We start from the raw sequence: 26,714 nt of genomic DNA, 5'->3' as shown, positions 1-26,714 counted from the left end.
CGAGCGTGATGCAGGCGTTGCCGAGGCCGTAGGCGTGCCAGACCTCGTCGGCGGCGAGGCGGTGGAGCGGCACCACACAGTCGGCGCCGGCGAAGAGGTTGTAGATGGCGCTGCTCACGAAGCGGGTGCGGGAAGGGCCGGCGCGGAAGCGCGGGGGCAGGACCGAGGTGGGCACCTCGACGCCGTCGCTCTCCCACGTGGCCCGGAAGTAGTTGCCCAGGGGCTGGCGCGTGAGGTTCAGTCGCTGGGCCACCTCCGCCGGCGACAGTCCAAAAGAAGATGGAGATGAAGAAGATGAAGATGAAAGATGTGTGTCGAGAGATTGAGCGACCGCGTCGGCGCCACAAGCGACAGTCGCGAAAAAGATGAAGATGCCAAACAACACGACGTGAGCAAAGGAGGTCATGTTTTGTTGTGTGCTCGGGTCAGCAGCTTGTTGTGGTCACCGGAGAATGACAATATAAAAAAAAATAAGTTATGAACATGTCGGAGAAAATGGTGAATTTTTTATTGTACAACACCCAATCGCGGCATATGCCGGCCTTACGAGAGATAACGGCGTCTGGGGGCCACGGACCTCAGTCGCTGTCGGAGAAGGCAAGGGTTGACTCCTCCCGGGCTGCCCCGTACTGGTGGTGGTTGTCACCACCGGCGGCGGCCACGCCGTTGACCGAGGTGCTCCTGCCGTTGCGGCCGCCGCCAGCGCCGAGGAGTGCGCGGCTGCGCGATCGGTTTCGTCGGCGGCGGCTGCAGGTGAGACAGGCGACGAGGGACTCCCACAATGTGCGGTCCCAGCCGTAGATGATCGAATCGAGGAAGCCGGTGAGCGGCACTAGCGAGGCCGAGATCACGGTGAACACGAACATCGGCGCCGAGCGCGTGCTGTCCACCGTCTCCATGATCTGCAGCACCGCCAGAGGAATCTAAACACACACACACACACACCACACGCGCGCGTTCGAGTGGGGTCAGCCATACACCGCACACACCGCACACACCGCACACACCGATTTCTTGCGATGTAGTTAGTACCCATGTGATGAGGAAAGCAAGCAGGTATCCGGTGACGCGAAACTTGATTTCGGTTCGCTTGGACCTCTGGATGTCCGAATACGTACCTGCGCGTACCATGCAACATGACCGCACACATGCACACGCACACACCACCGCACACGCACCGTGAGAAATATGGGGACACTCGCGCGTCGTGTGTCGTGTGTGTGTCGTGTGTGTCGTGCGGTTGGCGTACCCGCTTCGTATAATCGGGTTCGGTATTTGAACAGCGCGAGGCAGTAGACGCCCAGGCAGTACAGGCACGACAGCGCAACGAACCCGAGGAACAGGAACGTCCAGTAGTCGTCCTCAAACCAACACCTACCCATCAGGCGTGGCCCATCAACGAAACGACGCTGTGCGCAGTGTGTGCGACGTATGCGTGTGCGTGTGCGTGTGCGGTGCGTGTGTGCGGTGTGTGCGGTGTGCGTTGTGTGTCGTACTGCCACAGGCCGTGCTCCTGGTGGTGGAAGATGGTGGGCCAGATCGTGATGGCGAGAGGGATGCCCCAGGCGGCGATGTGGTAGCACAACTCTGTCGTTGTTGGTCGTTGGTTGGTTGGTTGGTTGCGTGAGGACCAAGCTTGGTGCGCGAGCAAGAGCCGGGGAGACGCTCCAGACGAGGCCCCGCCAGGGAGGTACCTTGGCGCACGGAGGAGGGCTGGGGAATGACCAGCTCGCCGAACTGGTTCACCCGCGCCCGGTACCACATTGACAGCATCTCTGCCCAAACAGGAGAGTGACATAATGATTTTCATTTAATAATTGTTTAAAAAAAGACAATGTCAAGACGTAGGTTCTAACTTATGGCCTTTAACAAATAATTCTATTTGTTTATTTTAAGAATAAATTAAAATTGCCTCTTTATTTAATTGAATAACTAATAAGAATAATAATAAGTGATATATTATTATTATGGGCAAAGAAGTACCGGTGGCGATGACGGAGGTCCAGAGGAAGGAGGCGAGGAAGAGATAGTAGCGGAGCGGGGCGAGGACCTGGCATGTGACGGCGGAGACCTCGTCCAGGGGTCCCCCGATGAGCCAGCAGACGGAAAGGAGGAGGTGGCAGAGCGAGAGGGAGAGGACCAGGCGGTGGGTGATTTGTTTCCAACGCGATTTGAAGAAGGCCAGAAAGGAGATGAAGATGAAGATGCTGCCGACGAGGGACAGGAGGCTCGAGACGAAGCTGCATAACGAAAACACCCTCCGTTCGTCCTGGCTCCACTCTATGGTCATGCCTTGCGTGTGCAACAACCTTCAGTAGTGGTGAGTTTGACCTGGTGTGCCGCGTTGTAAAAGAAAATTGCTTTATTTGTCGCCAGTAATTTGATTGGCTTTGCTCTCTAGTGGTTTTTAAATTTGAAATTTGTTGCTCTCACTGCCAGGGCACAACGTGTGGTGATGATGGTATTGGTGACTTGGACATTGAGGAGTGGCCACTCCAGTGTGAGGAAAAATGGAACTGGCCAGAGGATGAGGTACACCTAAAACCACAGACATGTGGAAATGATAAAGTATCTAGCTCTGCACAAACAGATGGGAGGCTTTATCCAGGCATGGAAGAACTATGGCATGCAATATTGGTGCTTGATTCACCTCCCACTTCAGCAGATCATCCCATGCACACTGCACATGATGAATGTGATGCTCAAGCTCCTCCTTGGCAACACCAGCACAAACAATCTCCTGTTGCAAGGGCAGGCCAAGGTTAACATTGATGTGCAAGGGGAGGAAGGAGCACAACTCTGTAGGACAGGTAGGTCAATCATTGGCTACATGCCTCATAAATCTGAACATGAACCAGCATGCTTGGTTGTAAAAAAAATATGAGGTATTATTCCTGCAATCTGATAAAAATTGGACCAGGTCATCACAAGGTGCCAGTTTATGTCCAGTGAGAACTTGACAAAACCTCAGCAACCAGATGTAGCAGGATTGGGGCGCCATGGCGCAGTCGGCACCGCGCTCCCCTAGTAAGGGAGAGATCATGGGTTCGATTCCCATTGGCGCCATCCTACTCTTTTTGCTCCCCACCCTTGATGAACCTTGCTCCATCTTCAATTTGCTTGCTCTGCTTGAACTTAGTGCTGTCTACCCTCTTTTAATTCATTGTATTGGTTTTCTGATAGTCAAGCAACCACATCCTGGCATGACAGCTAGGTCACACTCCTGGCGCAGGAATTGAGCATAGGAATATTGTTTCTGAAATTCCAAGGGCAGAGGTGCACTTTTGGGTGAACTCTCACCCACTGTGTAGAAAAAATCCTGGTGTGCAACAGAAAATTAGGGTGTGCAACAGTACACAAGCTTTTGCACCTCCACCACAAGTTTCAGAAACACGAATACACCAAAAAAAGAAAACCACCCACAGGTGGCATGCACATAAAACAACTCCGGGGCACAAATCAACCAGCCCTGTTCAGTCCTGTTGTATTTGTCCTCTCAACTTGGCAAACTAGCAAGCGGAAAATACCACGGGGGGCGTAGTTCAATTGGTAGAGCGTCTGACTCCAGATCAGAAGGTTGCGTGTTCAAGTCACGTCGTCCTCATACATAACTTTTTCCAGTGCTTGTTGTCTCACTTGAGACAAAAAATGGTTGGTGGCAACGCCGCGAAAGAAAAAGAAGACGAAGAACAAGCAGGCTCACATTTTCTTTTCTTCCTGACGCAACCTTATCATCCCTTCGTGCCCCAATGCCCCTTAGTCCCAAAGTGAGAGTGTCCACCGAAGGCGCCATCCACGGCAACGGTACTGCTCTGGACAAGGAAGTGGCGGGCCGTGGTGCAATCTTTATTTTTATTTACGTTTACATTTTTATATTTATTTTTCTTTTTTATTGTAATGGTTGCGTGCCGGGGTTAGGGTGGTTTGCGGCCGAGGACATCAAGGAGGGGGAGGTCATCTGGTTCATGGAGTCGTGGCTTGAAGACAAGGTGACGACCTCCCTTCAAGCAGAAAGTAGGGAAAAATTGTGTGGTTGGTGCGTGTGTCTCAGGCAATGCTGTGGTGCGGTCAAGTAGGACTCGCAGCCGGGCATTTTTGTCAACATGGAGACGATCAAGTCGTGGCCACAGGAGAAGCAGGACCAGTTCTGGGAGCTCGGCTACCAGTGCGGGGACGACCTCTTCCATGGCTTCCCCAGTGATGGTGCCCCACCACATTTTAGATTCGTGTAGCGCCACGCTACCGAGCACCCTGCAGCTTCTCACTTTACAGGGACCCGGATGGTGGTGGGGTTGATGATGGTGGGATTGATGATGGTGGTGCGGGCGAGTAGTTGAGCTGGACGAGGAGGGCAAGAAGGCGATCCAGGAGAACTACGTCAACCACACCTGCGACGGCAACGCCTGGTACATTGTACGAGCTTCTTCTCTCACCGAATCAACAACATTGATGAATAACAGCAGAGCGAATGTGTTGCTGGAGGTGGGAGCGGGCTTGCTGACACGACTGCGTGGCACGCACAGAGCGACAACGAGCTGGTGGCGCTGCGCGACATCAAGAAGGGCGAGGAGATCGCCTACGACTACGCCCTCACCGAATGTCACGAGGCGTTCAGGCTCAACTGCCGCTGCGGCACATCCAAGGTAGCGCTCGTCGTCTCTTTCCCCCGATCCTAACCGCACACAACACGCGCGCTCCTACGACCGAACCGCACACAACACGCGCTCCCGCGACTGACCGCGCGTTCGTGTGGTGTATCCCAGTGCCGCGGGACGGTGACGGGCGACGACTGGAAGCTGCCGGAGCTGCAGCAGAGGTACGGCCGCCACTTCCTGCCGCACATCCTCGCTAAGATCGACGCCGCCCAACCTCAGCCCGCGCAGTAAAAAAACGATAAAACGGATCATAAAGAGAAGACGAAGAAGAAGAGGTGGACGCGCGTGTGTGATGATAAAGTTTGTTGAGTTGGGGGGGAATAGACATACGACAGCTGGCCTGGAAAGACAGCTGGCTTGAAGAGGGGGGAGCAAGGGTATTTCGGGGCTGGATGTGGAGAGGGACGCATCGTTCCGCTTTGTGTTTACTGCTTGCCGCCCTTGTACTGCTCCTTGAGGAGGGCAGCGGGGTCAGTCGTCCTCTTGGCCAACTCGCCGACGCCGTTCTTCTCCGAGACAAGCTCGTCGTTCTGTGGTTGTTGATTGTCGGTTGTTTTTGTTAGTGACACTACGGGAGTGTTTGGTTCACGGGGAGGAGCGCGTACGGTCTTCTGCATCCTCTCGGCGGAGAACTTGTCGACGGGGACGTTCTGGACGATGGTGTACTCGCCGTCGGCGCAGACCACGGGGAACGAGTAGTAGATGTCGGGGCTGGTGCCGTAGTCGCCGACCTTGCCGTTGCCGGTCCAGACGCCCATGGAGGTCCACTGGCCGTTGGTGCCCTTGACCCAATCGCGCATGTGCTCAATGGCGGCGTTGGCGGCCGAGGCGGCGGACGAGGAACCGCGGGCGGCGATGATGGCAGCGCCACGCTGCTGCACGTCGGGGATGAAGGTGTCCTTGACCCACTTCTCGTCGACGAGGTCCTTCGCCCACTTGCCGTTGATCTGAGTGTGGGAGATGTCGGGGTACTGGGTGGCCGAGTGGTTACCCCAGATGGCGAAGCGCTCAATGTCGGTGACCTTGCACTTCAGCTTATCAGCGAGCTGCGCAATGCCGCGGTTGTGGTCCAGCCTGGTCATGGCGGTGAATCTGCGGGGGTGGATGTTGGGGGCGTTGGCCGAGGCAATCAAGGCGTTGGTGTTGGCTGTTTCGCAAAAATAGAGGGATTAGATTACATTCGTTGCTCAAGATTCATTCACTTTGCGAGTGTGACGTACCAGGGTTGCCGACAACGCAAACGCGGAGAGTGTCGCGGTTGGCCACCTTGTTGAGAGCCTAATGATTGCAATGTATGTCAGAAATGGTAAGTGCAGAATATGAAAGCTCCGCCCCCCTCGAGCTGTAAATTGACACCAATTGCGATTGGTACCTTGCCCTGGACGAGAAGATGTTGGCGTTCTCCTTGAGGAGGTCGCCGCGCTCCATACCCTTGGTGCGGGGCTTGGCACCAACGAGCATGGCGAAATCAGCACCCTCGAAGGCCTTGTTGACGTCGCTCGAGGCGGTGACGCCGTGGAGCAGGGGGAAAGCGCAGTCCTTGAGCTCCATGATGACACCCTCAAGGGCCTTCATGGCGGGCTCAAGCTCGAGGAGCTGCAGGATGACGGGCTGGTGCTTGCCCAGCATCTCACCGCTACACGTCAAATGTGTGATTTAGCGACATCGAAGAAGCGATGATTGCCAATGGTGAAACGCATTGTACCTGGCAATGCGGAAGAGCATGGCGTAGCCGATGGCGCCGGCGGCACCAGTGACGGTGACGCGCACGGGGGGCACGGCGGAGAGGGGGCCAGCACCGGGCTTCTCGAGCTCGGCCATGTACTTGACGGCCGAGTCGCCAACGCTGCTGAGAGCGCGATCAATCTCGGGCACGGTCTGCCTGAGCTCAGTGAGCTTCCTCACGGTGAGCTTCTCAGAGCCCTGCGCGTGGTGGATTTAACCCATGAGCGAACCATGACGATCCAAGCCGCATGTGCCGCCAGTTTCGGAGAATTAAGGGAAATCGTACGAGGTTGCCCTGCTTCTTGACGAGGTCGAGGACCTTCTCGATCTGAGCCTCAAGGGCGGCATCCTCCTAATGTGTAGCAAATTTTCTAGTGAGCCTAACGCTTCAACGGACCAGTGGTTGGCATTAATCGTACAGGCGAGGTAGCGTAGGCCCTGCGGTCAACCCTGAGGGTGGAGGAGGCGAGGCACGCCTGCTTGCCGAACACTAAGGCAATAACAAGCAAAACTTTAGACGTAACCCCATTGATCCCAGTGTGATTGATCCCTGCTGCGCGAGGGAGGGGAGTGGGCGAATAAAGATCTTGACGCTTACCGGTGGCGCTCCTGGAAACGGTAGAAAGACCCCTGCGCATGTTGATTTGATTTCAATCCGCTGGATGCTGCAAGACGAAGACACGACCGGCGCAGCGCGCCAGCAGAAACCGATGTCGACATTAATAACTGGCACGCCGGCGAATCGAATTTCGCTCCACATTCCAGCGCTGCGTATTCCTTCGAGTTGGCCATTTCGGTGAGCATATTTTTGCAGGGGCCAATCCATCAATTTTAGAACACAACACAATGGCGAAGGCTGGCATCAAGAGTGCGTACCACCCCACCAGTTCCTGCCCATGGCCTTATCTTAAGATCAAACGCGGTTGGAGTAATTGATCGATTTCCTCGCTGGCCACCGTAGTCCCCCGCAACTTCAAGCTTCTTGAGGAGCTGGAGAAGGGCGAAAAGGGCGTCGGTGACGGTGCTGTGAGCTATGGTCTCGCTGATCCCGATGACAGCATGCTCTCCAGCTGGGCTGGCACCATCATCGGCCCGCCTAACGTATTCCCCTCCTCCTTTTACTGCGTCGCGTTCTTTTCGCCTCTTAATCTGGGCCGATGCAGTCTGTTCACGAGGGCCGCATCTACACCGTTCACATCAACTGCGGCAACGAGTATCCCCAGAGGCCCCCTCTTGTGAAATTCGTGTCTCGCGTAAACATGGCCTGCGTCAACCAGTCCAACGGCACGGTATGCCACCATCACATGCACGTTGCTTGGCGACCTTGCCGCGCGCGGTGCAATTTGCTCAAATCTTCATCTGCAGGTTGATCCTCGTGGCTTCGCCATTCTGGCGCAGTGGAAGGAGGAGTACAGCATCGAGACGATACTTGTGGGCCTGCGCAACGAGATGACTTCTGCGCAGAACAGGAAGCTCTCGCAGCCTCCTGAGGGCACCAACTTTTAGAGTCTCTTTCATGTAATCAACCCTTCCCCCTCAGACACATCCACACCTGTTAGTTGTCCATAGTCGCTTCTCGTCTCGCCTTCGCCTTCTTCTTTCGTTAGGAAGTGCTGCAAACTTGCTTCGAAGGGTTTCATCACGAGTGAGGGGTATAAACAATGCCGTGTTATGGGTTGCGTCACGCAACAACAACAACAGAACAAGGAACGTGATGAGGCAAGCGAGTTCCTCTTCATTCTCCTGCAGTAGCGAGTAGTGAAAGAGCCAACGAAGACAAGACGATCAGCGCACCCAAAAGGAGATGAGGCTTGCACAAGCCCGCGATCGTGGAAGTGAAGGAGCAGGTTACCTGCACAGTGTGCTGCCGATGGTCACTCTTGGGCCTTGTCAAAGGTCCTCTTGACGTAGTGCCACTGCTGGAAGGGATCCGTGGCGGGACGCACCCACCTCGTCCTATAGGGGCGATGCGGTGAAGGAGAAGAAAAGAGGCATCATCAGCTTCACTGACAGCGAGAGGAAACAGGGGCAGAGAAGGGGCGTTGCTGCCATACTTGTACTGAGCCTCCTCGTGGTTGAGCTGCCTCTTGCCCTCGCTGACCTCCTTGGGGAAGAGCAGCTTCTCCTCAGCGTCAGTGCTCCGCTTGCGCGTCTGCAGGTACCTGCAAGCAGCCCCAGTCGTAAGTACACGGCTTTCGATTGGCAAAGCGATGTAGTGCGGTTGACTTCAAAGAAGATTAAAATCTGATATAATCGCGAGGGGGGGGGCGTACTTCCTGTCCGCCTCGGCCTGGAGGTAAGTGGTCACGCTGCCCCACACGTTCTGGCGCTCAGCGTAGAGATCGCGTTGCTCCCAGGCACCGGTAGCATAGACGTAGTGGCCCGCCACGAGCACACCAAAGTAAGCGGCGTACAGGGCCTTGCCTGCACAGCATCCAATTAATCTTCCCATTTTTCATAGCAATGGCACAAAGGGGCAACGAATGCAACAACCGAGCAGGACCTCAACGATTAATCGAGGCTAAAAGCCGAATGGGGGGGGGGTACCAGTGGGGCCGCGGCGGAACTGGAAAGCCTTTCGCTTCTCGAGCGGGATGGGCTCGAACTCGGGACCCTCCGGGCGGAAGAGGGGCTCCTGGTGGTAGCGTGCTCTACCTTTCTCCTGCGACATCTTTATGAATTAATTGATGTATGTTTGGTGCCCGTATTGTTTTTTTTATTATTTTCGCCTTTTACACCAAGAGCACGAAAGCTGCGCGTTGATTTGCAACAAAGAGCCGCTTCTGCCTTGTTGTAGAGGATTAACCTTCCAGCACCAGCTTGGCCCAGCAGTGAGGGAAGACGCGCCCGAGCCCACAAGGAAGACCGAGACCAGGACGACAATCGTGATTTAAAACGGAGGACATTTAATTTGGCGCAAGGGGGCGATTACAGCATCAGAGCGCAGGGGAGCAATGCGCTACTTCATAATCTCGGATGAGGGCGGCAACCCCATCTACTACGACCACAAGGATGGACGCCTGCTGAGCCTCGTGCTTGTGAATACACACATCATGATGAAGGAAAACCTCGGCCAGCGCTTCAAATCCATGACTTGCGGCCACACCCTCTTCGTCTTCCAGAAGGTGGGATCCCTCTCTGCCTCACAATCACCCCAATTCTCAGCCCTTCTGCTTTCTCACTTCTTTTTCATTCAATTAATGCAGTACGAAAAGCTGAGCTACCTCGTCGTCAGCGATCAAGGCGAGTCAGAGATGTTTCTGCGCAGCCTCCTGCGTCAGGTAACCCGCCTTTGCCTTCTCGCACGTGTTCTGCTGTGTGCGAGGTCTTGGCATGACACACCCCATTCGATGGCATGTCGCATGTCCAGATATTCGAGCACATGGTGATGGTGTTCGGCAGGCAAGCCATCGAAGAGGGCAAGTACAGGTGTGTGCACGCTGCTCTCTCCTCTCTCTCTCTCTCTCGCTCTACGTCTTGACTGAGCTCCAGTGTTGTGCCCGATCTGGTGCTGACCACCGTGTGTCGTGACTTCCTTCACAGCACTTTCTCTCGACACAAGCTCACGATCCAGCACATCATCGACACTCTGTGCGCGCTCTCTGATCGCCAGCAGTCCCTGCTCGTGCGAGTGCGTCGTCCCTTCCTTCCACCTTTCGTGTGTCGACGTGGCGCGGTGCGGTGCGGCCGAGCTCACTTTCGCTTTCGCTTTCGCTTTTTCTGTTATCGAAAGGCAACGGAGCGGCTCGAGGTGGACGACCGAACGCGAGGCGAATGCTTCAAGGCCCTCAAGAACGCGCTCAAGCAGGAGCCACTGGCCACGCATGGCCTGCTCTTCGTGGGCACCAAGCTGCTGGCCACCTACTCCAAGAACAAGGCGCCGGACATTGACCCCAGCGACATGCTGCTGCTGATCAACGACTTCAGGGCCACCTTCCACCCCTATGGTACTTTTTTATTTTTGTTTTTGTTTTGTTTATTTTGTTTTTGCAGTGGTCCGTGTGGACCTGGCTTGAGACACTCATGCGGTTCGAAATGTTGAACTGTTGCAGAACGCGAAGTGGAGGAGACCGTGATTCCTGCGGCGGACTACTCCCAGGTGTCGGGCACCCTCTCAACGCAAGAGAGCGGGTACCAATGGGCCACCAATTCCCCCCCCCCACCACTATGGGCGTGTCTGACCTCGGTGGGTGCTCTGCAGGGAGCGGGACCGAGACGAGGGCTTCGTGTCCGCCTCGGAAGAGCTGACCTGGGACGAGTACTTGACCAGCCGTTCCCGTTCCTTTCCTTGTTTGTGCCCAACCGGGTTTTGACCGCCCTTCTCTATCTCTGGTGTGTGTATGTGTGTCGTGTGCGTCATGTGGCTTGTGCTATTAGGGACGGCAAGTTCACGCAGGACAACATTCGGCTACTGAGCACGGAGATCTGCGAGGGCCTCTACGACAAGGTGTGCCTCAAGGCGCAGGAGCTGGAGAAGGAGAAGAACGTGCGACAGATGCAGAAGGAGCGGGAGAAGATCAACCAGTCGTCGGAGTCCTTCAAGCGCCTGTTCGTGGGCGCCGACGACAACGGCCCTCTGGGCAACAACGGCCGGTCGTCGTTGAACCCCTCCGCGGGCAACACAACGGCGAATGCCACACATGCCGCAAATACCGCCGAAGAGGATGACGTCAGCACCCGACGGAGGAAGAAGAACATTCGGCGGAAGAGCAGCCGTGCGACATCGAAGGACGCCAGCGGGGAGCGGTGGGACGAGCGCATCGAGCAGTGGCGCGAGGAGCAGCGGGAGAAGGAGCTCGACAAGCGAAAGCAGGAGAGCGAGCGGGAGGAGACGGTGGAGAGCGGCAAGGACATCCTCATCGCCGACTTCATGGAGAACCTCGACAAGGGCGAGTTCAAGATCGGACTCAACGGCGACTGCGTACGCGTTCCTGCGTCGTGTCGTTGGTCGGGTCGGGTCGTGGTCCAGTTTTTGAGAACTCACACCTGATTATGTCGACTGCGCTCGTGGCCATCAGGTCCTGCTGCTTCAGGAGATGCTCCACCTGATCTCCTTCTTTCCCGGGGCCTTGGACGGAAACTACGGCGAGAAGTCCGCCCTCTCCGTATCGGCTTTCCAGGTGCGCCCACCTTCTTTATTTATTATTTGGTAAAGAATAATAATACTAAATTATAAAGAATAATAATACTAATTACTTGATTTTTTTGTTGATTTACGCAGGAGACGTCACGGATTCCGGTGAATGGGGCCGTGGACCTGGTGACGGCGAAGCTGCTGCTGGAGCAGGTGCTGACCCACTTCAAGAAGCCCAAGGCCACCAAGAAGAAGGTGGCCTTTGTCGACGACGACGGCGTGGCGCCAAGTTCGTCCGTCGACGCCGACACCGACGCCGACGGGCTGCTGCACCTGAGCTCCGGAGCCAGCGATGTCGACACCGAGGGCGGCGGCGGCGGCGGCAAGGCCAAGGAGTCCTCCGACGAGGGCGCCGACAGCGACGCAGGGAAGCAGGGGGAGCGAAGCAGCGGGAGCAGCGACGACGACGGGAGCGCGGGGCGGAGCAGGGCCAACAAGGCCGACGAAATGGAGCCGGAGAGCAGCACCGCCGACACCGAGCGACGGCCGCTGCGAATCGATGGCGAGGACGACGACGACGACACATTTTTGATCGAGGGCTCCTCCTCGCAGGGTGGTTCGGCTTCCCCTCCGCCCCCCAAATGGCCTGCCCGTGTGCCGTGTGCCGTGTGCCGTGTGCCTGATGCTGACCTTTGCTACGCCCCCTCCCCAACCATGCAGAGCCATTCGTGCGCACGAACAGGCCTTTGATACCATCGAGCCCCGTGGACGGCACCGCCATGCTCGCCGTATGCGCCTCTCTGTTTCTTCAAACATTCTTTATTTATATTTATAATCCATTTTTATTACATTTATGTATTATTTATTTATTTATTTTTGATATATTGGTATTTGTTTTGGGTCGACTGACTACAATTTGGGGGTATGCCGCGCAGAAGGAGCCCAAGTTGAAGCTGGGGCGGGAGGACTCGTCGTCATCGGACGAGGCCGGGTTCGTGTCGCCGCTGGCCTCGCCCCACAACGTGGCGCCGCACCGATCGCTGAAGGAGGAGATCGAGCGCGAGAAGGAGCGGGAGCGGGACCGCCTCGACGACGCGCGGCAGCGGCGGGAGGAGGCCGCCGAGGAGGAGGCCGAGCGGCGCGCGCAGGGCGGACCTTCGCAGGCGGGCGACTCCGAAACCAGCGGCGCCGACGCGCAGCACAAGCGGGAGCGGGCCACCGTCGGTGAGTCGAGCGAGGACCTGGGCCTCTCGCTCGATGACGTCGACTTTGATCACCCGTTCCCGGAGCTGGACTACAACCTGCGACAGCCGTTCGACCCGGAGAACTCCACGTCGTACAAGCTGCTGCACCTCCGGTTCGTGTCCACGCACCACGCACCACGCACCACGCACCACGCACCACGCACCACGCACCACGCACCACGCACCACGCACCACGCACCACGCACCACGCACCACGCACCACGCACCACGCACCACGCACCACGCACCACGCACCACGCACCACGCACCACGCACCGTCCCGTAAGACTTGCTCACGCGTGTATCAATAGAACGCCCAAGTACACACCGCGATGGGTCTACTACGCCGAACTGGAGCGAATGACTACGCTCGTCATCATCACCTCCAATCACCCGTCCAGCGGCGCCAAGGTAAGCCGGGCTCTTGGTGGGTCGCTGATTGGGTCGATTGACGGTCGTGTCGTGTCGGTGGCTGAGCAGGGCCAGCCGGCGGAGAGGGACCGGCTGGACGAGATAAGGGACCAGCTGCGGGGCATGATCCGCAACTACGCCACGTACCTGATCACCAAGGAGCACACCCACCTGCCCGTGCTCTCCTTCCTCCACCAGTTCCCGGGCCTCATCCACTTCATCTTTGTCGACCGAACCTTCAATCGGTAATTCACGCCTCCCACCCCCCTCCCACCACCACCTAGCTCGCAAGTCAATGGCGAGCTGGGCTGGCTGATCTGCGTCTTGGCTGACACTTGATCGTGGCGGTTTGTGCACGCACGGACAGGGTGATCGCCCCGCCCATCACGGCCGTGCACGGGCCGGTGTACTCGCCCAAGCCGGAGGAGGCCCTGCGCATGAAGCTCATCCTCCGCTCCAAAGTGTGGGACATGTGCTATCGGGTTCGAACCCACGACCCCTTCTTCTGGCAGCTCGCGCTGCTCGCACCTCCAGTTGTTGCTACTAACCACGGTTGATGTTCGTTGTTGGTTGTTGGTTGTGGTTGTGGTTGTGGCCGGCGGTGCAGGCGCAGCAGCATCTGTCGGAGGGTCACCACGCCATGACGATGAAGTCGGGCGCGTTCCAGTACTCGTACCGGCTGTGGGTGGAGGACATGGAGGGCTTTGAACTGCCCTTCAACCACGACCAACCCTTCATTGCGCAGAGGTGCGCTTTCTCCCCCACCATCATCGCCACCATCATCGCCACCCTTTCACGGTCGTGTAGCTGACCTTGAGGCGCGCGGGCGCGGGGGTTGGTGTGTGCAGAGGGCCGCAGACGCACAAGTATTACAAGAAGCTGGTGGAGCACATCTTTCCGTCGCGGAGCGGGCTGCGGTGCTACGAGCTGTACACGCTCTACCTGGGCGTGCTCTCGGTGAAGAGCATCACCCACTACGACCGCAACCTCGTGGCCATCCTTCTCGATCGCAAGAACAAATAACAAACTCTGAGCTGGCTCCGCACACGTGTGCCACACGTGTACATATACACCACTGTATTTCTACACACCACAACACCTTCTTTCCGTCCACACCTTCAACTTATTCTCTATCTTCATCTTCACCTCCATCTCCGTGTAGAGCGCCGTAGCACAGCACGACACGACACGACACGGCACGACACGCGCGCTCGTTCTTCGTTGTTACGAGAATTTGATTTGAGTACCTCAGGAAAATGACGAGGAACAGATGAACTGGTGTCGACGCTACAGCTTCACTCGATGCAACCCGGGCAGAGTCCACACGAAACAAAAGCAGGTCGTTACACTTCATCTCGACGTGGGCCCAAACATCATGCTGGTGCGCAACCGGCTGAACTCAACAGATGATGAGCCAATTTTCTCTCACTTGCCGCCCAGCCGCTAACACCGACGGAACCGCTGCGGAACCATTGGCCTTGAGAGCGGAAAAGGGAAGCAGCAGGCGTGCGTGTGCGCACATATCACAAGTCGTGCGTGCCACAGTCTGTGTGAGGCGCACTGACTGAGCCCAAGTCTCAGAAAGCTCCCTCTTGTGAGCCGAAGCCTCTAGAATGCATAGAGAACCTATCTTGCGTGGGCATGCACCACCGTTGCACACTTGTGCCATAAAGAGTCAAATTCAATAGTGTGCTGGTCAGATGGCACGATTGGTGAGTCATCGGATGGCCTGTGATGGCGCCTCCGGGTCCTGTCACTCCCTGCAGCCTTTCCACGTCCTGCAGGTTGCCTTGCGTGAACGGGATCACCGGTGGCCCACACCCACGCTCCACAAGTGAGCGCCAGCAGCCAACGGAATGGGCGGACAAAACAAGTGGCAGCCAATCTGCACCGAACTGGAAAGGAATGCGTGGCATGTGTGCGAAACGACGTCCAATTGCAACAGTGGTGGTTCGCGAGCCGAAATTTCAGTTCTACCACCGCGAGAAAGAGTGCAGCTGAGGTGTCCGAGGTCACCTTCGCGGCCCGGACGTCACGCCACTCTCGGCGATGTAACGCAACTGGCACGCCCGAGGCGCACCGCACGCACCGCGGCACGCAGTGATTGAGGCCGAGGGACAGCTGCTTTCGTGCTCCTCCGGTACGACGAGAGTGGAGTCGCCACAAACAACATCGAGCCGCGCCCATTAGTTTCAAGCTTCTGCCTTCACGACTTCGCATCGAGCCTCCAAGACTGAGAGACGACCAAAGCGCCCATCATCATCAGCATCAACAAGTGGTAATACACTTTCCTCCTCAACACTTCCTTCCGTTCTTCCTCAACACATCACACCCCTCGTCGTCATGAAGTCTCCACCGATAGCATCGCGCCACGACTCTTCCTCTTCTTCTACTACTTCTACTTTCTCTTCTTCTACTTCTTCCCTTTCGAGCTTTCTCTTGCCAGACGACGCCAGCCCCTACTACTACTCGGCCCCGTCCCTCCCCCCGCTCCGGCTGCCCGAGTGCATGAAGCGGGCCGTGGTCGGGTGTGCCATCACCCTCTCGACCCTCCAACACGCCTCGCTGCTCCTCTCGATCGAACTGTCATCAACATCATCGTCATCATCTCCATCTTCAGCCAGGTCTGCGGCCTCACCACTGTCGCTGGCGGTGGTGCTCCTGCTGGCGTCGACTGCGGTGTCGGTCAGCACGCTGGGCTTCCTCGCCTGCACACGGCGGGTGTGGCCCAGCGTGTTGGCCTTCGCCTTCCATATCGACGTCCTGGCGCTGACACTGGCGCTCAACTACGGCATCGCCTCGGAGTTTTTCACCTGGTACTCATCACACCCAACCTAACCACTGTGGAGATAAGTGTTCTTTTATTCTTTTTATCTGTTTCTTCAGTTGTTTGTTTGTTTGTTATCTCTCTCCCCCCTTTGCCTTGTTGTGGATCGCAGAGTTGTTACTCTGTTGTTCCTTGTCCTGCAAAGGTTGGCTGAGGTTGGTGTTTTCGCTGTGGTTCACCGTTAAAATCTGCCTTTTCTCTCCTGGCCCATTTTTACGCAAATTCAATGTTGGCTGTATTGTTGCACTGGTGCCGTGGGCGTGCTCGATCACCATCAGTATTGTTGTCATCACTACTACTACATACTCCGTTTTAAATCCGTTGCGGCCCCTTTTCTTCCGATTTGCTTTGTGTTCTGCAGAACATCCACGTGATTGTCGACATCAAAGCACTAGTACTGGTGTGGGTACCTTACACCACCTTCGTGTTCTGCAGGCTGGCCTGGGTACCGGTTCTCCTCTTCCTTGTCGGCGCTCCCCGGTGCGCCTTCGCCGCGGTGTGCGGCCTCTTCCTCCAGGGCTTCGTCGTTCACTTTATCACCGCCTCCGCCACCGGAGCCTCTTCGTCTTCAACATGTTCTTCCGCCTCAACTGCAGTAGGCCACACCATCGGTTCGTTCATTCCTCATCCTCATCATCGCTCTACAATCACAGCCAGCCCCACTTGGCGCACACTCACTCTTCAATTGTTGGCATTCCAGAGCTGACGCCCGGGACCAAGCTCGTTTGCTGCGGGCTGAGCCTGTTGGCCGTGGGCGTGATCGCGCTTGTCCTCTACTCGCCGCCGCGACCGACCACGCCCAAGCTTCAACTCGACCAGTTAGCGTCGTCGTCCGTTGCAGCTTCGGCTGCTGCCGACCCCAAGGCCCAGCTGCTGGCCCACATCGGCCAGGAGATCAAGGCGCCGCTACACGGCATCCTCTCACTGGCGGCCCAGGTGGTCGACTCGCTGCCCAGTCGGCTGTGGATTGAAAAGGAGTGCGTGCGGCGCATCGTGGACTCGGGTCATGTCATGCTCTGCATCATGGACAACCTGCTCGATTTCCCCGCCATCAGCACCTCCCAGCTCCGCCTCCAGAACACCCTCTTCTCCATCGTCGACGAGGTACTACTCGACCACATGCTTTACATTCTTATTCTTATTTTTGTTTTTTTATGACAAAAATTCAAAAATAAGTATTTGTACATTTGGCTGATGATGCGGTGGTGTACAGTTCAACCAGGTGCTGAGCATTCTGAAGCCATCGGCCTTCAAGAAACAGATTACGCTGGAGAGCACCATCGACGTGCGCTACCCGCAGCGCTTCGGCGACCCCAAGCGCTTCCGCCAGGTGCTGTTCAACGTCGCCTCCAACGCGATCAAGTACAGCCCGGAGAAGGGCTGCGTGCGCCTGTACCTCACCAACACCCGCCTGAACTGCAACCGCATCGAAGTCCGCGTCGAGGACACTGGCGTCGGCATCTCCAGCGACCTCATCCCCCACCTCTTCGAGGTACACGACACACACACGACACACGCACTCACGCACGCACACACACTAACGCTTTGTCTTGGCCCCGACAGCTGCCTCATCTGGATGAGTCGACTCCCCTGCCGGGCGGTCCCGGACTCAGCCTGGCCGTCAGCAAGCTCCTGTGCGAGGCCATGAACGGTAACTCACCGCACACTCCGCACACGCGCATCGCACGCACCGCACACTGAGAGCTGACATGACCGTGTGGGTGTGTCTGATCAGGTTACATCGAGTGTCAGTCGAAGGTGGGCAAGGGCTCGACGTTCAGCTTCGCGGTCGACATTCCCATGCACGAGGAGGCGGCCCAGGAGTACGTGCGGTCCAAGTCCGCCGACTCGCTCAGCCTCCGCCGCAAGTCCGAGGGCGCCGAGCCCGTCGTCTTTGACGACAAGGACGCCCTCCTGGCCAGCGCTGACCGCCGCTGGGCGCGTCGACACTCGCTCGCCAGCACTTCATCGTCATCGTCATCGTCATCGTCTTCTTCATCTTCGTCGCCGCGCAAGCGGAGGCCCAACACCCAGTCACTACCGCAGCAGACCAGCAGGCCGCGTCGCCAGCGCGCCAACTCCCTCAAGAGCCAGGCGCAGCCCCAGGGCCACGACCACAGCAGCAGCGTCGCTTCGGCCCCTAGCAGCAGCCGCAGCCGCCGCCGACACAGCAACGACAACGTCGACAACAACCGCGACGACAACCGCGACAACAACGAGGCTTGCCAGGCGGCGCCCGAGTTGGATCTGTACAACAACGGCAGCGGCGACCAGGCCGGCGCGACGAAGGAAGTCTTGGCTTCGACGACGTTGTCGGGCGCGGCGCCGGTGAGGGCGATGAGCCAAGACGAACTGATGGCCAACACCACCGCCACGGCCACCTCGGCCCCCGCAAGCGAGAGGGCGGCGGCGACCGAGCGCCGCGGCGGGAGCGTGATCGTGACGTCATCGACCAGAAGCGGCGACAGGGCTGTCGACAAGGAGCAGAAGAAGCTGCAGGAGCTGTACCAGGGGCTGCAGGGCACGCGCGTGCTGCTGGTCGAAGACAACATGGTCAACCAGAAGGTGGCCAAGCTCATGCTGACGTCACTCGGCTGCGAGGTGGCCATCGCCAGCAACGGCCAGATCGGGCTCGACCTCATGGCCCAGCGCGCCAACGCCGGCGCCGAGGCCTTTGACGTGGTGCTGATGGACCTGCAGATGCCGGTCATGGACGGCTTCATCGCCTCGACCCGCATCCGCGAGCGAGAGCGGGCCGAGAAGCGCCCGCGCACCCCGATCGTCACCCTCACGGCATCGACCACCTCCGAGTACCAGGAGCGCTGCACCGCGTGTGGCATGGACGGCTGGCTCTCCAAGCCCTTCAGCAAGGAGCAGCTCGCCACCATCATCGCCACCTGGACACACAAGTACCCCGTGTCGACACCACCATCGTCTTCATCATCAGAGTCGACGCCGTCGTCGCCCGAGTTCTCACCGCCGTCGGACGACGGGTTCGACGCGGTGCCGGCTGCCCAGAACGCGACAACCGAGCCGACGACCACTACCAACTCCGCCGGGGCGGCCACCCCGGGCCAGACCGACCACCCGCAGCGCCAGCACCAGCAGATCAAGCAGCTCCGCGCGGAGACGGCGGCCATGCCGATCCCGTCGTCGGCTTCGGCCGAGCACCTCTCGTCCACGCATCGCTTCGCCGCCGCCGCCGATCGCTCTAATCTTCATCGCTCGTCCTCGGCCTGAACAGACCAACCAACCGACGTTCTTATGGTATCCCCCCCACACCACCTTCAAGTGTTCCTGCCGACGATGACAACACAACTTATTGTGTTTTCGGTAATTGTTTGTTTATTTACAGATATATACATCGACTTTGATGCTGACGCCGACGACGGTCTACTGCGGAGGGCGAACGGAGGGAATGTAGGCCGCGGGCACGGCCAGGCCGGTCTGCGCGACGTTCTGGGGCTGGAGGCCGAAGGGGGGCGCCGCCGCCTGCGGAGGATAGCCTGCCGCAGGCGGTTGCTGCTGCTGGCCCACAGGGTAGGCCCCCGATTGCGCGTAACCTGCCGACGCACCACCACCCAACACAGCACAACATTAACATCATTCGTACAAAGATATAACAACATGTGAGAAACGACCAATCAACCACAACCGAGCTTTAAACTGACGGCCAACCAAGACTCAAGGAGGCGCACCTGGGGCGCCGCCCATTGGAGGTTGACCTCCGTACCGCCCCGGGGCCTGGGCCATCGGCTGCTGGGGCGGTTGCTGGTAGCCGGGCATGCCGGCGGGTGGAGGATAGGCCTGGGCCGGCGACGGCGCAGCGAAGGACGAGCCCGCAGTGCCCAGGCCCGGGTACTTGTCGGCCTGCGGCTGCTGCTGCATGGGGGGCTGCATCATGGGCTGGCCGCCGCCCATGTAGGGTGGCTGCTGCTGACCTCCGCCCATGTAGGGTGGCTGCTGCTGGCCGCCGCCCATGTAGGCCGGCTGCGCGCCGTACGGCGGTTGGTAGGGCGCGGCTGCCCCGATCGGCTGGGCCGGCGCCTGCGCGGCGGGCTTGGCCGAGGGTCCCTTACCTTTTGAGAGATCAATCAGCGTAATGTGTGTCGTGTCGTGTCGTTGGTCGTGTCGTGTAGTTTAGTCGTGTGCGGTGTGTTGGGTGCGCAGCGCGTGCAATCGTACCGTCGACGGAGATGATGAGGTGGAGTTGGCCCTGTTCGGGCAGGTTGCTACGGAGGTTCTTGACAAGTGGGAACCAGTTGTCCTGGTAGGGCGTCGCCATCACCCTAGACGAATCGATCGTGTTAACAATATCATGATACAATTTGCAGACATGAAAAGTAATTTAAAAATAAGAATACAGCAATAACAATTAAATGAATTTCTGAAAAAAATAAAATAAAATAAAATAAAATAAAAATATAATAAGAAGTGGGGAGTACTTGGCCACGGAGGTCACGAAGTAGCCGAGCTTGTCGTTGCGGGTGAAGCGGTCCCAGTCCAGGAGCTTGACCACGAGCGAGCTCGACGACACCTCCCGGTCGTTCACGGTGAAGGTGAATGTCTCATTCCTGAGTAGCGCAGAAGAAAAAACAACTTTCAGCCCACGCACACACTCACGCACCACCACACACGACCGCACACAAGAAATCACAGTCGCTAAGGGGGAGAGCTGACTGACCAGCGCGGGTTCAGGGTGTGCTTGACGGTGGCGGTCTTCTGGACGTGCCCGCGCATCCGGCGCTTGCCGCGGTGATCGCCGATGTAGACCTCGGCAAAGGGGTCGCTGGTGCCTGTCACGTCCGCGGCTCGCAGTCCGCGCGCGGCGTCGACTGTCCACAACGTGTTATCCCCCCCCCCGCACATACAGTGTTCATATTGGAGGAAAAAATAAGTAAAAGAGGAGGTACACACTGGTGACTGAGATCTTGTGGTTGGACATTGGCAAAGTTGATGATATGGGGTTGGGTTTGAGGTCAAGTATGTAGTTTGGTGTTTGTTGAGTATGTACAAGAGGGTGAAGAGAGGGGCAAACGTTCGAGAACTGAGTTGAGGGGCCATCAGTGAATAGGGAGAAATAAGGTGGGTATTTCTGGGCGATTTGGCCGGAAGAGCTGTGTGCTAAGTCCGTTCTGGCCCACTGGCATCTCAACACAAGGGCAAGTGCACTTGGAGAGGAGTGAGCTGCAGGCAAGACAGCGACCTCCACGTTCCTTGCTCACACTTCGCCTTCAGATGGCTTACGACAGGAAAAGAAAAAGTTATGAGGACGACGTGACTTGAACACGCAACCTTCTGATCTGGAGTCAGACGCTCTACCAATTGAACTACGCCCCCCGTGTTATATAACACATAGTATGTGGAAGCACTGATTTCTTTTCTTCCCAATTGGTTCTGGCTCCTTCTTCATGGTGGGGTTGATGCTGGAAAAGCACCCAACCAAGTGTTCATGAAATTTTGTGCTAATTTTTCTAATAATTATTTAGAAAATAATTGTGTAAATTTTCTAGCACAACAAAATTTGCCACAGTCATTTGTGACCTCTAATTTCAAATGAGTGCAAGTTGTTGGTTCTTGTTCTTGAGGTCAGTGTAATGGTGGGAGCCCTTGTGTAAGACTTCAAACACTTTACCCCAGTCCTCCATGCTTTACAGAACCTGGGAGACCTGGCCTGGCCAACTGCCTCCCTGGTGGCAATTGCCCCACACACATGTGCTGCTCAAGCAGCACAGGTGTGCTGGCTCTTGAGCCACTGGTGTCCTGCCCTGACAGCAATCACCCCACATGTGGTGATCCCTTGGGAGGGAGGAGCCCCTCCCATTACCAACACACATGCCAACAATATGAGCTGCTGTGGTGACAGTAATGCCCTCAACACCATGACCAGCATGGATGTATTAGTGATTTAACTGTCACTGGTGTCCTGCCCTGACAGCAACCACCCCACATGTGGTGATCCCTTGGGAGGGAGGAGCCCCCCCATTACCAACACACATGCCAACAATATGAACTGCCATGGCTGCACCATGCCAGTGAACTGGTGGGGAGTAAAGAGGGGATAGGGAAAGGGAGGCAGAAAGACACAAGGATGTACCCAGCCTTGTGTGGAATGGATACCCTGGCTGCCACCTGGCCCACTTGCCTCTGTGAGCCACACCTTCACACCACATGGTTAGCCAGTCTGTTGGTGAGGTTTGGTGGTGTGTGCAGTGTTGAAAGAGAGGGTAGAGGTGAGGTGGTGTTGGTGGTGGCAAAGAAAAATGAGAAACCAACCCCCACACACCAGCAACTCAACTAAAAGATATAGAGCCACACATTTGGTGAGGAAAAAAAAGGGGATGCAGATCTGGCCACAGGCTTAGTCTCCATGGTGCAAGTCTTCAACAAAAGCAACCGCAGCAACTACTCTGATGAGGGTGAAGAGGGGAGGGCAGTGAGGAATGTAGGAAGACCTGACATTTCTGTCCATTGTTAGTTCAAATAAATTGTAGAACAAAAAGGGCTCCAAACACTACGGGGGCGTAGTTCAATTGGTAGAGCGTCTGACTCCAGATCAGAAGGTTGCGTGTTCAAGTCACGTCGTCCTCATAACTTTTTCTTTTCCCGCCACTCACCTCACACGTTCTTGGTTTTGGCCACTTCACTTATTTTGCACAGAGGAGGGAGCAAACGATGGCACCCCTGTATTTGGCCGGGCTAGTGGGTGCAGTGATTGCTCTATGCTCGGCATTGTTCATCTCTCTGGTCCTTTACGTCTGCTTCCACGACCAGGTACCCACTTCCCTTGCATCGCGTCTGCACAAGGCCGGAGACGACAAATCACAATCAAATCCTGCATCGCTTGTTGTTTGCTGGCCCCCCCAAGGTGTGGGCGTTTATGTGGCATAAGGCGGGGGTGGAGCTGGAGCGCTACAACAAGGCCCGACGACCACGCCGCCTCATCCTCATCCGCCACGGCGAGTCCCTCGTACTCACTGCCCCCCCCCACCTATGCGTGCGTGACGACCGCACACACGGCACTCACGCACTCACGCACGCGACGCAGGCCAATGTCGATGATACCGTCTACGCGCGAGTAGCAGGTGCGCAACGCTGGCTTGTGTGTGGGTGTTGTTGTTCATTTTTTTATTTAATTGCAATGTGTGCGCAGACAACCGCATTCCGCTCACGGACAAGGGCAAGCAGCAGGCGAGCGAGGCCGGGCGCAAGCTCGCGCAGCTGGTGGGCAACGAGAGCGTCACCTTTTTCGTCTCCCCCTTCCGCCGCACACGCCAGGTTGGGCTCCACAATCATGACACGCAACACGCACACGCACACGCACGTGTCAGCATGCAGGGCTCACGTCCGCCGTGTTTCTCGTCGTTACGCAGACGTTTAGAGAGATCGTGGCTCATCTCGCGCCAGGCACCTGGAAGGCCATCGAAGAGCCCCGCATTCGAGAACAAGGCACTGCGCTCCGCCTCCTTGGAATTCTCCAGATCTGATGGAGCACCCCGCCTGACCCTTGGAGCATTGCGCGCGCGCGCACCGAAAAGAGTGGGGCAACTTCCAGGACCCGACGCACATGCCGAACGCCTTCAAGGAGCGAAACCTGGTGGGCCGGTTCTTTTACCGCTTCCCGTCCGGCGAATCGGGGGCCGACGTTTATGACCGGGTGATCAGCCCTCCTACTTTTTTTTTGTTCTTTGTGTCGTGTGTGTGTCGTGTGTGCGTGTGTGCGTGTGTGGCGTGTGTTGGTGCTTGCTAACGCCAATATCTCAACACTCTAGGTATCGGGGTTCTTGGAGACTCTGTTTCGCAACTTTGAGCACCGCGACGTCAGTCAAAACTTTGTGATCGTCACACACGGTATCTCCGTCCCGTCGTGCGTGTCGTGTGCGGGTTGGTGCATATTTTTATTTTTATTTAATTTATTTAATTTATTTATTTATTTCAGGAGTGTTTCACCCTAACTGTGGGTGCGTTCGTGCGCCAGGTCTGTTTATTCGCCTCTTCCTCATGCGGTACTACAAGTACTCGGTCAACAAGTTCGAGCGAATAAGCAACTTCAAGAACTGCGAGATGGTGGTCATGGAGATGCAGGACTCCTGCTACTGTCTCACCACCCCACTTTCCTTCGACGTACGCCACGCCACACCCCTTCCACACTGCCTGTTTTTTCCAATTCACGCTCCTTTTTTTTTGTGTGACAGGATGGCACGGACGCGGACGACGACGATCTGGCGGCATCCGCCCTTCACGCGGGGACGGAGGACACCGACGACCAGCTGAGCCAGGCAGTGGGCCAGCAGTGACTGCTCGAGGCGCACCAGATATGTAAATTTGTTGAACTTTATTTAGTACTTTGTTTGATCGGTTGGGCACAAATGTTGACGGTACGTGGAGCAGGACTGGGGCGCCATGGCGCAGTCGGCACCGCGCTCCCCTAGTAAGGGAGAGATCATGGGTTCGATTCCCATTGGCGCCATCCTACTCTTTTTTTGCCGGCTTATCTGTTTATTAAAACACGTGTCTTATGAGTGGCTGCACTGAGTGTACAACCTTCTTCACCCTGGGGCTTTCCCACAGGCGCTTGCAGGTCTTCTGGAGGTCTCCCGGGCCCCATCTAAAATAGTTGGCGCCAATAAGTTATTACCCCAACTTCCTCGAACTCCTAAGCGCGCCCAATCGCGTGTGGGTGTAAGAGCCCACAGCCTTGCTACCGAAGACTGAATAAGCATCTTTTGGCCCCGCACACTCCGTACCTTGCGCAACACACTCCTCCTCCTGCCATCTCTCCCCTGAGCCGTAAGCTTCGTCATGGCGCTCTTCTCAGTGTGCCGCTCGGTCGTCGCCTTCGTTCTTCTTCTTTCTTTCGCCTTCGCCGGAGTCGTTGATGCACAAGCCCCGACGCCGCTCGCCTCGGCCCACCCCTTCGCCTGCTGGGGCGCCGCCCCCACCCCCGCCCCCTCCGACTCCTTCGCCCAGCTGGCCCTGGGCAACTTCCACGTGTGCGGCCTCACCGCCGCCAACTCGGCCCAGTGCTGGGGCCAAAACAGCGAAGGCCAGCAGAACGCGAGCACGTCAGGCCTCGAGTTCGCCTGGCTCTCGGCCGGGTTCACCGTCTCGTGCGGCCTCTTGTCGGCCGACGGCACCGCGCGTTGCTATGGAACCAACGCCGACAACCGCACGGCCGTGCCCACCGACATGCCCTTCGCCGCGCTGGCCATGCGCACCGACTTTGGGTGCGCGCTCTCCAGCGACGGCGTCATCACCTGCTGGGGCAGGAACGACCACCTCCAGACCTCGAGCAGGGCCAGCGGAGACGGGTTCACGCAGGTGGTGACCGGCTATGCGCACGCGTGCGCCCTGACAGCCTCGGGCCAGGCCCAGTGCTGGGGCCGGGCGACCGGAGGCGGAACATCGCCGCCCGCCGAGACCTTCAGGGCTCTGTGCGCCGGCGCGGACATGGCCTGCGGCCTGACCTTGTCGACCGGTTTCCCGCGGTGCTGGGGCACCGCCGCCTACATTGCGGGCACGCCGAACACGACCCGCTTCGACGCCATCGCGTGCGGCTCGACACACGTGTGCGGCCTCATGGCCGACGGCACGGTGCAGTGCTGGGGTAGCGGCACGCCGGACGCCAAGACCCCGCCGGCGGGCCTCCAATTCGTGCAGATCTACGGCGGCAACGACTACACGTGCGGCCTCTACGTGCCATCGCCATCGCCATCGCCATCGCCATCGCCATCGCCATCGCCATCCACGACACCGACACCCTCCAAATCGGCTTCGCCCACCTCTCCCAGATCGGCCTCGCCTACCAGGTTGGTGTCGGCGTCGCCGACGGTGATGCCGGCGGTGTCGCCGCTGGCGGCCAACGCGAGCGCGAGCTTCGGCGATTCGGAGCCCACGGTCGACCTCTCCGCGCCCGCCACGTCAGCCTCCAATGCGTCGTCGGTAGCCGTTAGGTCGAGCCTGCAGCTGGTCCAGCTGGGCAACACCACAGTCCCAGGTTCGGCGCCTTCTCTCTTCAATGTTTGCGTGTGTCGTCTCGCATGTCGTGCGCCGTGCGTGTCGTGTCGTGTCGCCTCGTGTCATGGCGCTCACATTGTGCTGTATTACAGGAATCACGTGGGCGGCCAGCAACGGTTCTGGCAGTGGGGCGGGGAGGAGGTACGAAGCGCAGCTGGACGCCGACACCAACGCCACGCAGGAGTTCGCCTTCAGCGCCAACGCCTCGTCGGCCAGCTTCTCCGGCCTGGAGTTCGTCATCGCCGCCGGCTCGATCAAGTGGTCCCTCAACTTCACCTCCGACGCCGCAGCGACGCAGGGCATCACGCTGCGGTACCGACTCTCCGATCTCTCCAACGCCAGCGCCACGGGCTCGCCGGGCCAGCTGGCCGTGGTGCGGCGCGCGGACAACACGCCGCGGGCCAACATGACCTCGTACTACCTCGCCGTGCCGTCAGCCGCCACGTCATCATCGTCCACTTCACGTGTGGTGGTGATGGTGGTGGAGGTGTTCGACGTGGCGCTCGTGGACGACGCGGCCTTCGTGCCCATTGTGCACGCCGTCGACGTGGCGAGCGACAGCGACGGCGACCACTACGAGCTAGTGCTGGCCCTCCCGGCCTTCAACCGATCGCTGTTCTACGACCCGAGCATCGGGCTGGGCGTGCTGCTGGGCTCTTCGGGCGGACGCGATGGCGGCGGCGGCAGCGGCGGTGACGACGTGGGCCTCATCGTGGGCGTGGTGGTGGCCGTCGGCGTGGCGGCGGTGGTCGTAGTGGCCG

General features: G+C 57.7%; 10 protein-coding genes across 10 annotated transcripts in view; 6 read left to right on the top strand and 4 right to left on the bottom strand.

The window, feature by feature from the left end:
- Positions 1 to 578: 578 nt before the first annotated feature.
- Positions 579 to 2,290, bottom strand: ACA1_152980 (slime mold cyclic amp receptor protein; the record flags this gene model as incomplete). The annotated part of the gene is made up of 6 exons (XM_004353575.1): positions 579 to 923; positions 1,033 to 1,118; positions 1,250 to 1,374; positions 1,497 to 1,587; positions 1,695 to 1,775; positions 1,984 to 2,290. 6 exons carry the CDS (start codon positions 2,288 to 2,290, stop codon positions 579 to 581), a joined length of 1,035 nt encoding a protein of 344 aa, XP_004353627.1.
- A 1,459-nt stretch (positions 2,291 to 3,749) lies between these two features.
- ACA1_152970 (SET family protein) lies at positions 3,750 to 4,886 on the top strand (the record flags this gene model as incomplete). Its single annotated transcript, XM_004353574.1, has 6 exons — positions 3,750 to 3,837; positions 3,919 to 3,989; positions 4,077 to 4,203; positions 4,334 to 4,413; positions 4,524 to 4,643; positions 4,764 to 4,886. The coding sequence occupies 6 exons, from the start codon at positions 3,750 to 3,752 to the stop codon at positions 4,884 to 4,886; spliced, it is 609 nt and encodes a 202-aa protein (XP_004353626.1).
- Positions 4,887 to 5,080: 194 nt separating this feature from the next.
- ACA1_152960 (malate dehydrogenase) lies at positions 5,081 to 7,018 on the bottom strand (the record flags this gene model as incomplete). The annotated part of the gene is made up of 7 exons (XM_004353573.1): positions 5,081 to 5,185; positions 5,261 to 5,747; positions 6,028 to 6,291; positions 6,361 to 6,578; positions 6,667 to 6,732; positions 6,800 to 6,870; positions 6,979 to 7,018. 7 exons carry the CDS (start codon positions 7,016 to 7,018, stop codon positions 5,081 to 5,083), a joined length of 1,251 nt encoding a protein of 416 aa, XP_004353625.1.
- Positions 7,019 to 7,226: 208 nt separating this feature from the next.
- Positions 7,227 to 7,886, top strand: ACA1_152950 (ubiquitin-conjugating enzyme family protein; the record flags this gene model as incomplete). Its single annotated transcript, XM_004353572.1, has 4 exons — positions 7,227 to 7,248; positions 7,342 to 7,481; positions 7,544 to 7,669; positions 7,746 to 7,886. 4 exons carry the CDS (start codon positions 7,227 to 7,229, stop codon positions 7,884 to 7,886), a joined length of 429 nt encoding a protein of 142 aa, XP_004353624.1.
- Positions 7,887 to 8,254: 368 nt separating this feature from the next.
- Positions 8,255 to 9,051, bottom strand: ACA1_152940 (uncharacterized protein; the record flags this gene model as incomplete). Its single annotated transcript, XM_004353571.1, has 4 exons — positions 8,255 to 8,336; positions 8,435 to 8,542; positions 8,654 to 8,804; positions 8,928 to 9,051. The coding sequence occupies 4 exons, from the start codon at positions 9,049 to 9,051 to the stop codon at positions 8,255 to 8,257; spliced, it is 465 nt and encodes a 154-aa protein (XP_004353623.1).
- A 283-nt stretch (positions 9,052 to 9,334) lies between these two features.
- Positions 9,335 to 14,132, top strand: ACA1_152930 (putative peptidoglycan binding domain containing protein; the record flags this gene model as incomplete). Its single annotated transcript, XM_004353570.1, has 17 exons — positions 9,335 to 9,505; positions 9,587 to 9,661; positions 9,751 to 9,809; positions 9,924 to 10,011; positions 10,114 to 10,327; positions 10,433 to 10,511; positions 10,582 to 10,638; positions 10,758 to 11,301; positions 11,399 to 11,500; positions 11,602 to 12,070; positions 12,175 to 12,242; positions 12,390 to 12,811; positions 13,010 to 13,109; positions 13,179 to 13,354; positions 13,477 to 13,591; positions 13,717 to 13,856; positions 13,958 to 14,132. The coding sequence occupies 17 exons, from the start codon at positions 9,335 to 9,337 to the stop codon at positions 14,130 to 14,132; spliced, it is 3,054 nt and encodes a 1,017-aa protein (XP_004353622.1).
- A 1,485-nt stretch (positions 14,133 to 15,617) lies between these two features.
- On the top strand, positions 15,618 to 19,176 carry ACA1_152920 (ATPase/histidine kinase/DNA gyrase B/HSP90 domain containing protein; the record flags this gene model as incomplete). Its single annotated transcript, XM_004353569.1, has 8 exons — positions 15,618 to 15,925; positions 16,082 to 16,091; positions 16,298 to 16,342; positions 16,454 to 16,547; positions 16,637 to 17,040; positions 17,150 to 17,428; positions 17,500 to 17,587; positions 17,672 to 19,176. The coding sequence occupies 8 exons, from the start codon at positions 15,618 to 15,620 to the stop codon at positions 19,174 to 19,176; spliced, it is 2,733 nt and encodes a 910-aa protein (XP_004353621.1).
- Positions 19,177 to 19,329: 153 nt separating this feature from the next.
- Positions 19,330 to 20,881, bottom strand: ACA1_152910 (C2 domain containing protein; the record flags this gene model as incomplete). The annotated part of the gene is made up of 6 exons (XM_004353568.1): positions 19,330 to 19,499; positions 19,635 to 20,015; positions 20,122 to 20,225; positions 20,382 to 20,510; positions 20,621 to 20,771; positions 20,854 to 20,881. 6 exons carry the CDS (start codon positions 20,879 to 20,881, stop codon positions 19,330 to 19,332), a joined length of 963 nt encoding a protein of 320 aa, XP_004353620.1.
- Positions 20,882 to 22,611: 1,730 nt separating this feature from the next.
- On the top strand, positions 22,612 to 24,233 carry ACA1_152900 (phosphoglycerate mutase family domain containing protein; the record flags this gene model as incomplete). The annotated part of the gene is made up of 9 exons (XM_004353567.1): positions 22,612 to 22,710; positions 22,805 to 22,906; positions 22,985 to 23,021; positions 23,090 to 23,187; positions 23,310 to 23,420; positions 23,492 to 23,593; positions 23,709 to 23,787; positions 23,915 to 24,060; positions 24,132 to 24,233. 9 exons carry the CDS (start codon positions 22,612 to 22,614, stop codon positions 24,231 to 24,233), a joined length of 876 nt encoding a protein of 291 aa, XP_004353619.1.
- A 505-nt stretch (positions 24,234 to 24,738) lies between these two features.
- The window catches only part of ACA1_152890 (uncharacterized protein), a gene marked incomplete at both ends in the record, with an annotated part of 2,344 nt that continues 368 nt past the window's right edge, over positions 24,739 to 26,714 (top strand). Inside the window, 2 exons of the mRNA XM_004353566.1 lie at positions 24,739 to 25,933; positions 26,046 to 26,698. Coding sequence (XP_004353618.1) covers positions 24,739 to 25,933; positions 26,046 to 26,698 — 1,848 coding nt within the window. The remainder of the gene's footprint in view (positions 25,934 to 26,045; positions 26,699 to 26,714) is intronic.

The sequence above is a fragment of the Acanthamoeba castellanii genome (assembly GCF_000313135.1).
Source record: "Acanthamoeba castellanii str. Neff unplaced genomic scaffold scf7180000084720, whole genome shotgun sequence".
In the NCBI taxonomy this organism is placed as follows: Eukaryota; Discosea; order Longamoebia; family Acanthamoebidae; genus Acanthamoeba; species Acanthamoeba castellanii.
This window is presented reverse-complemented; position numbering and strand designations above follow the sequence as displayed.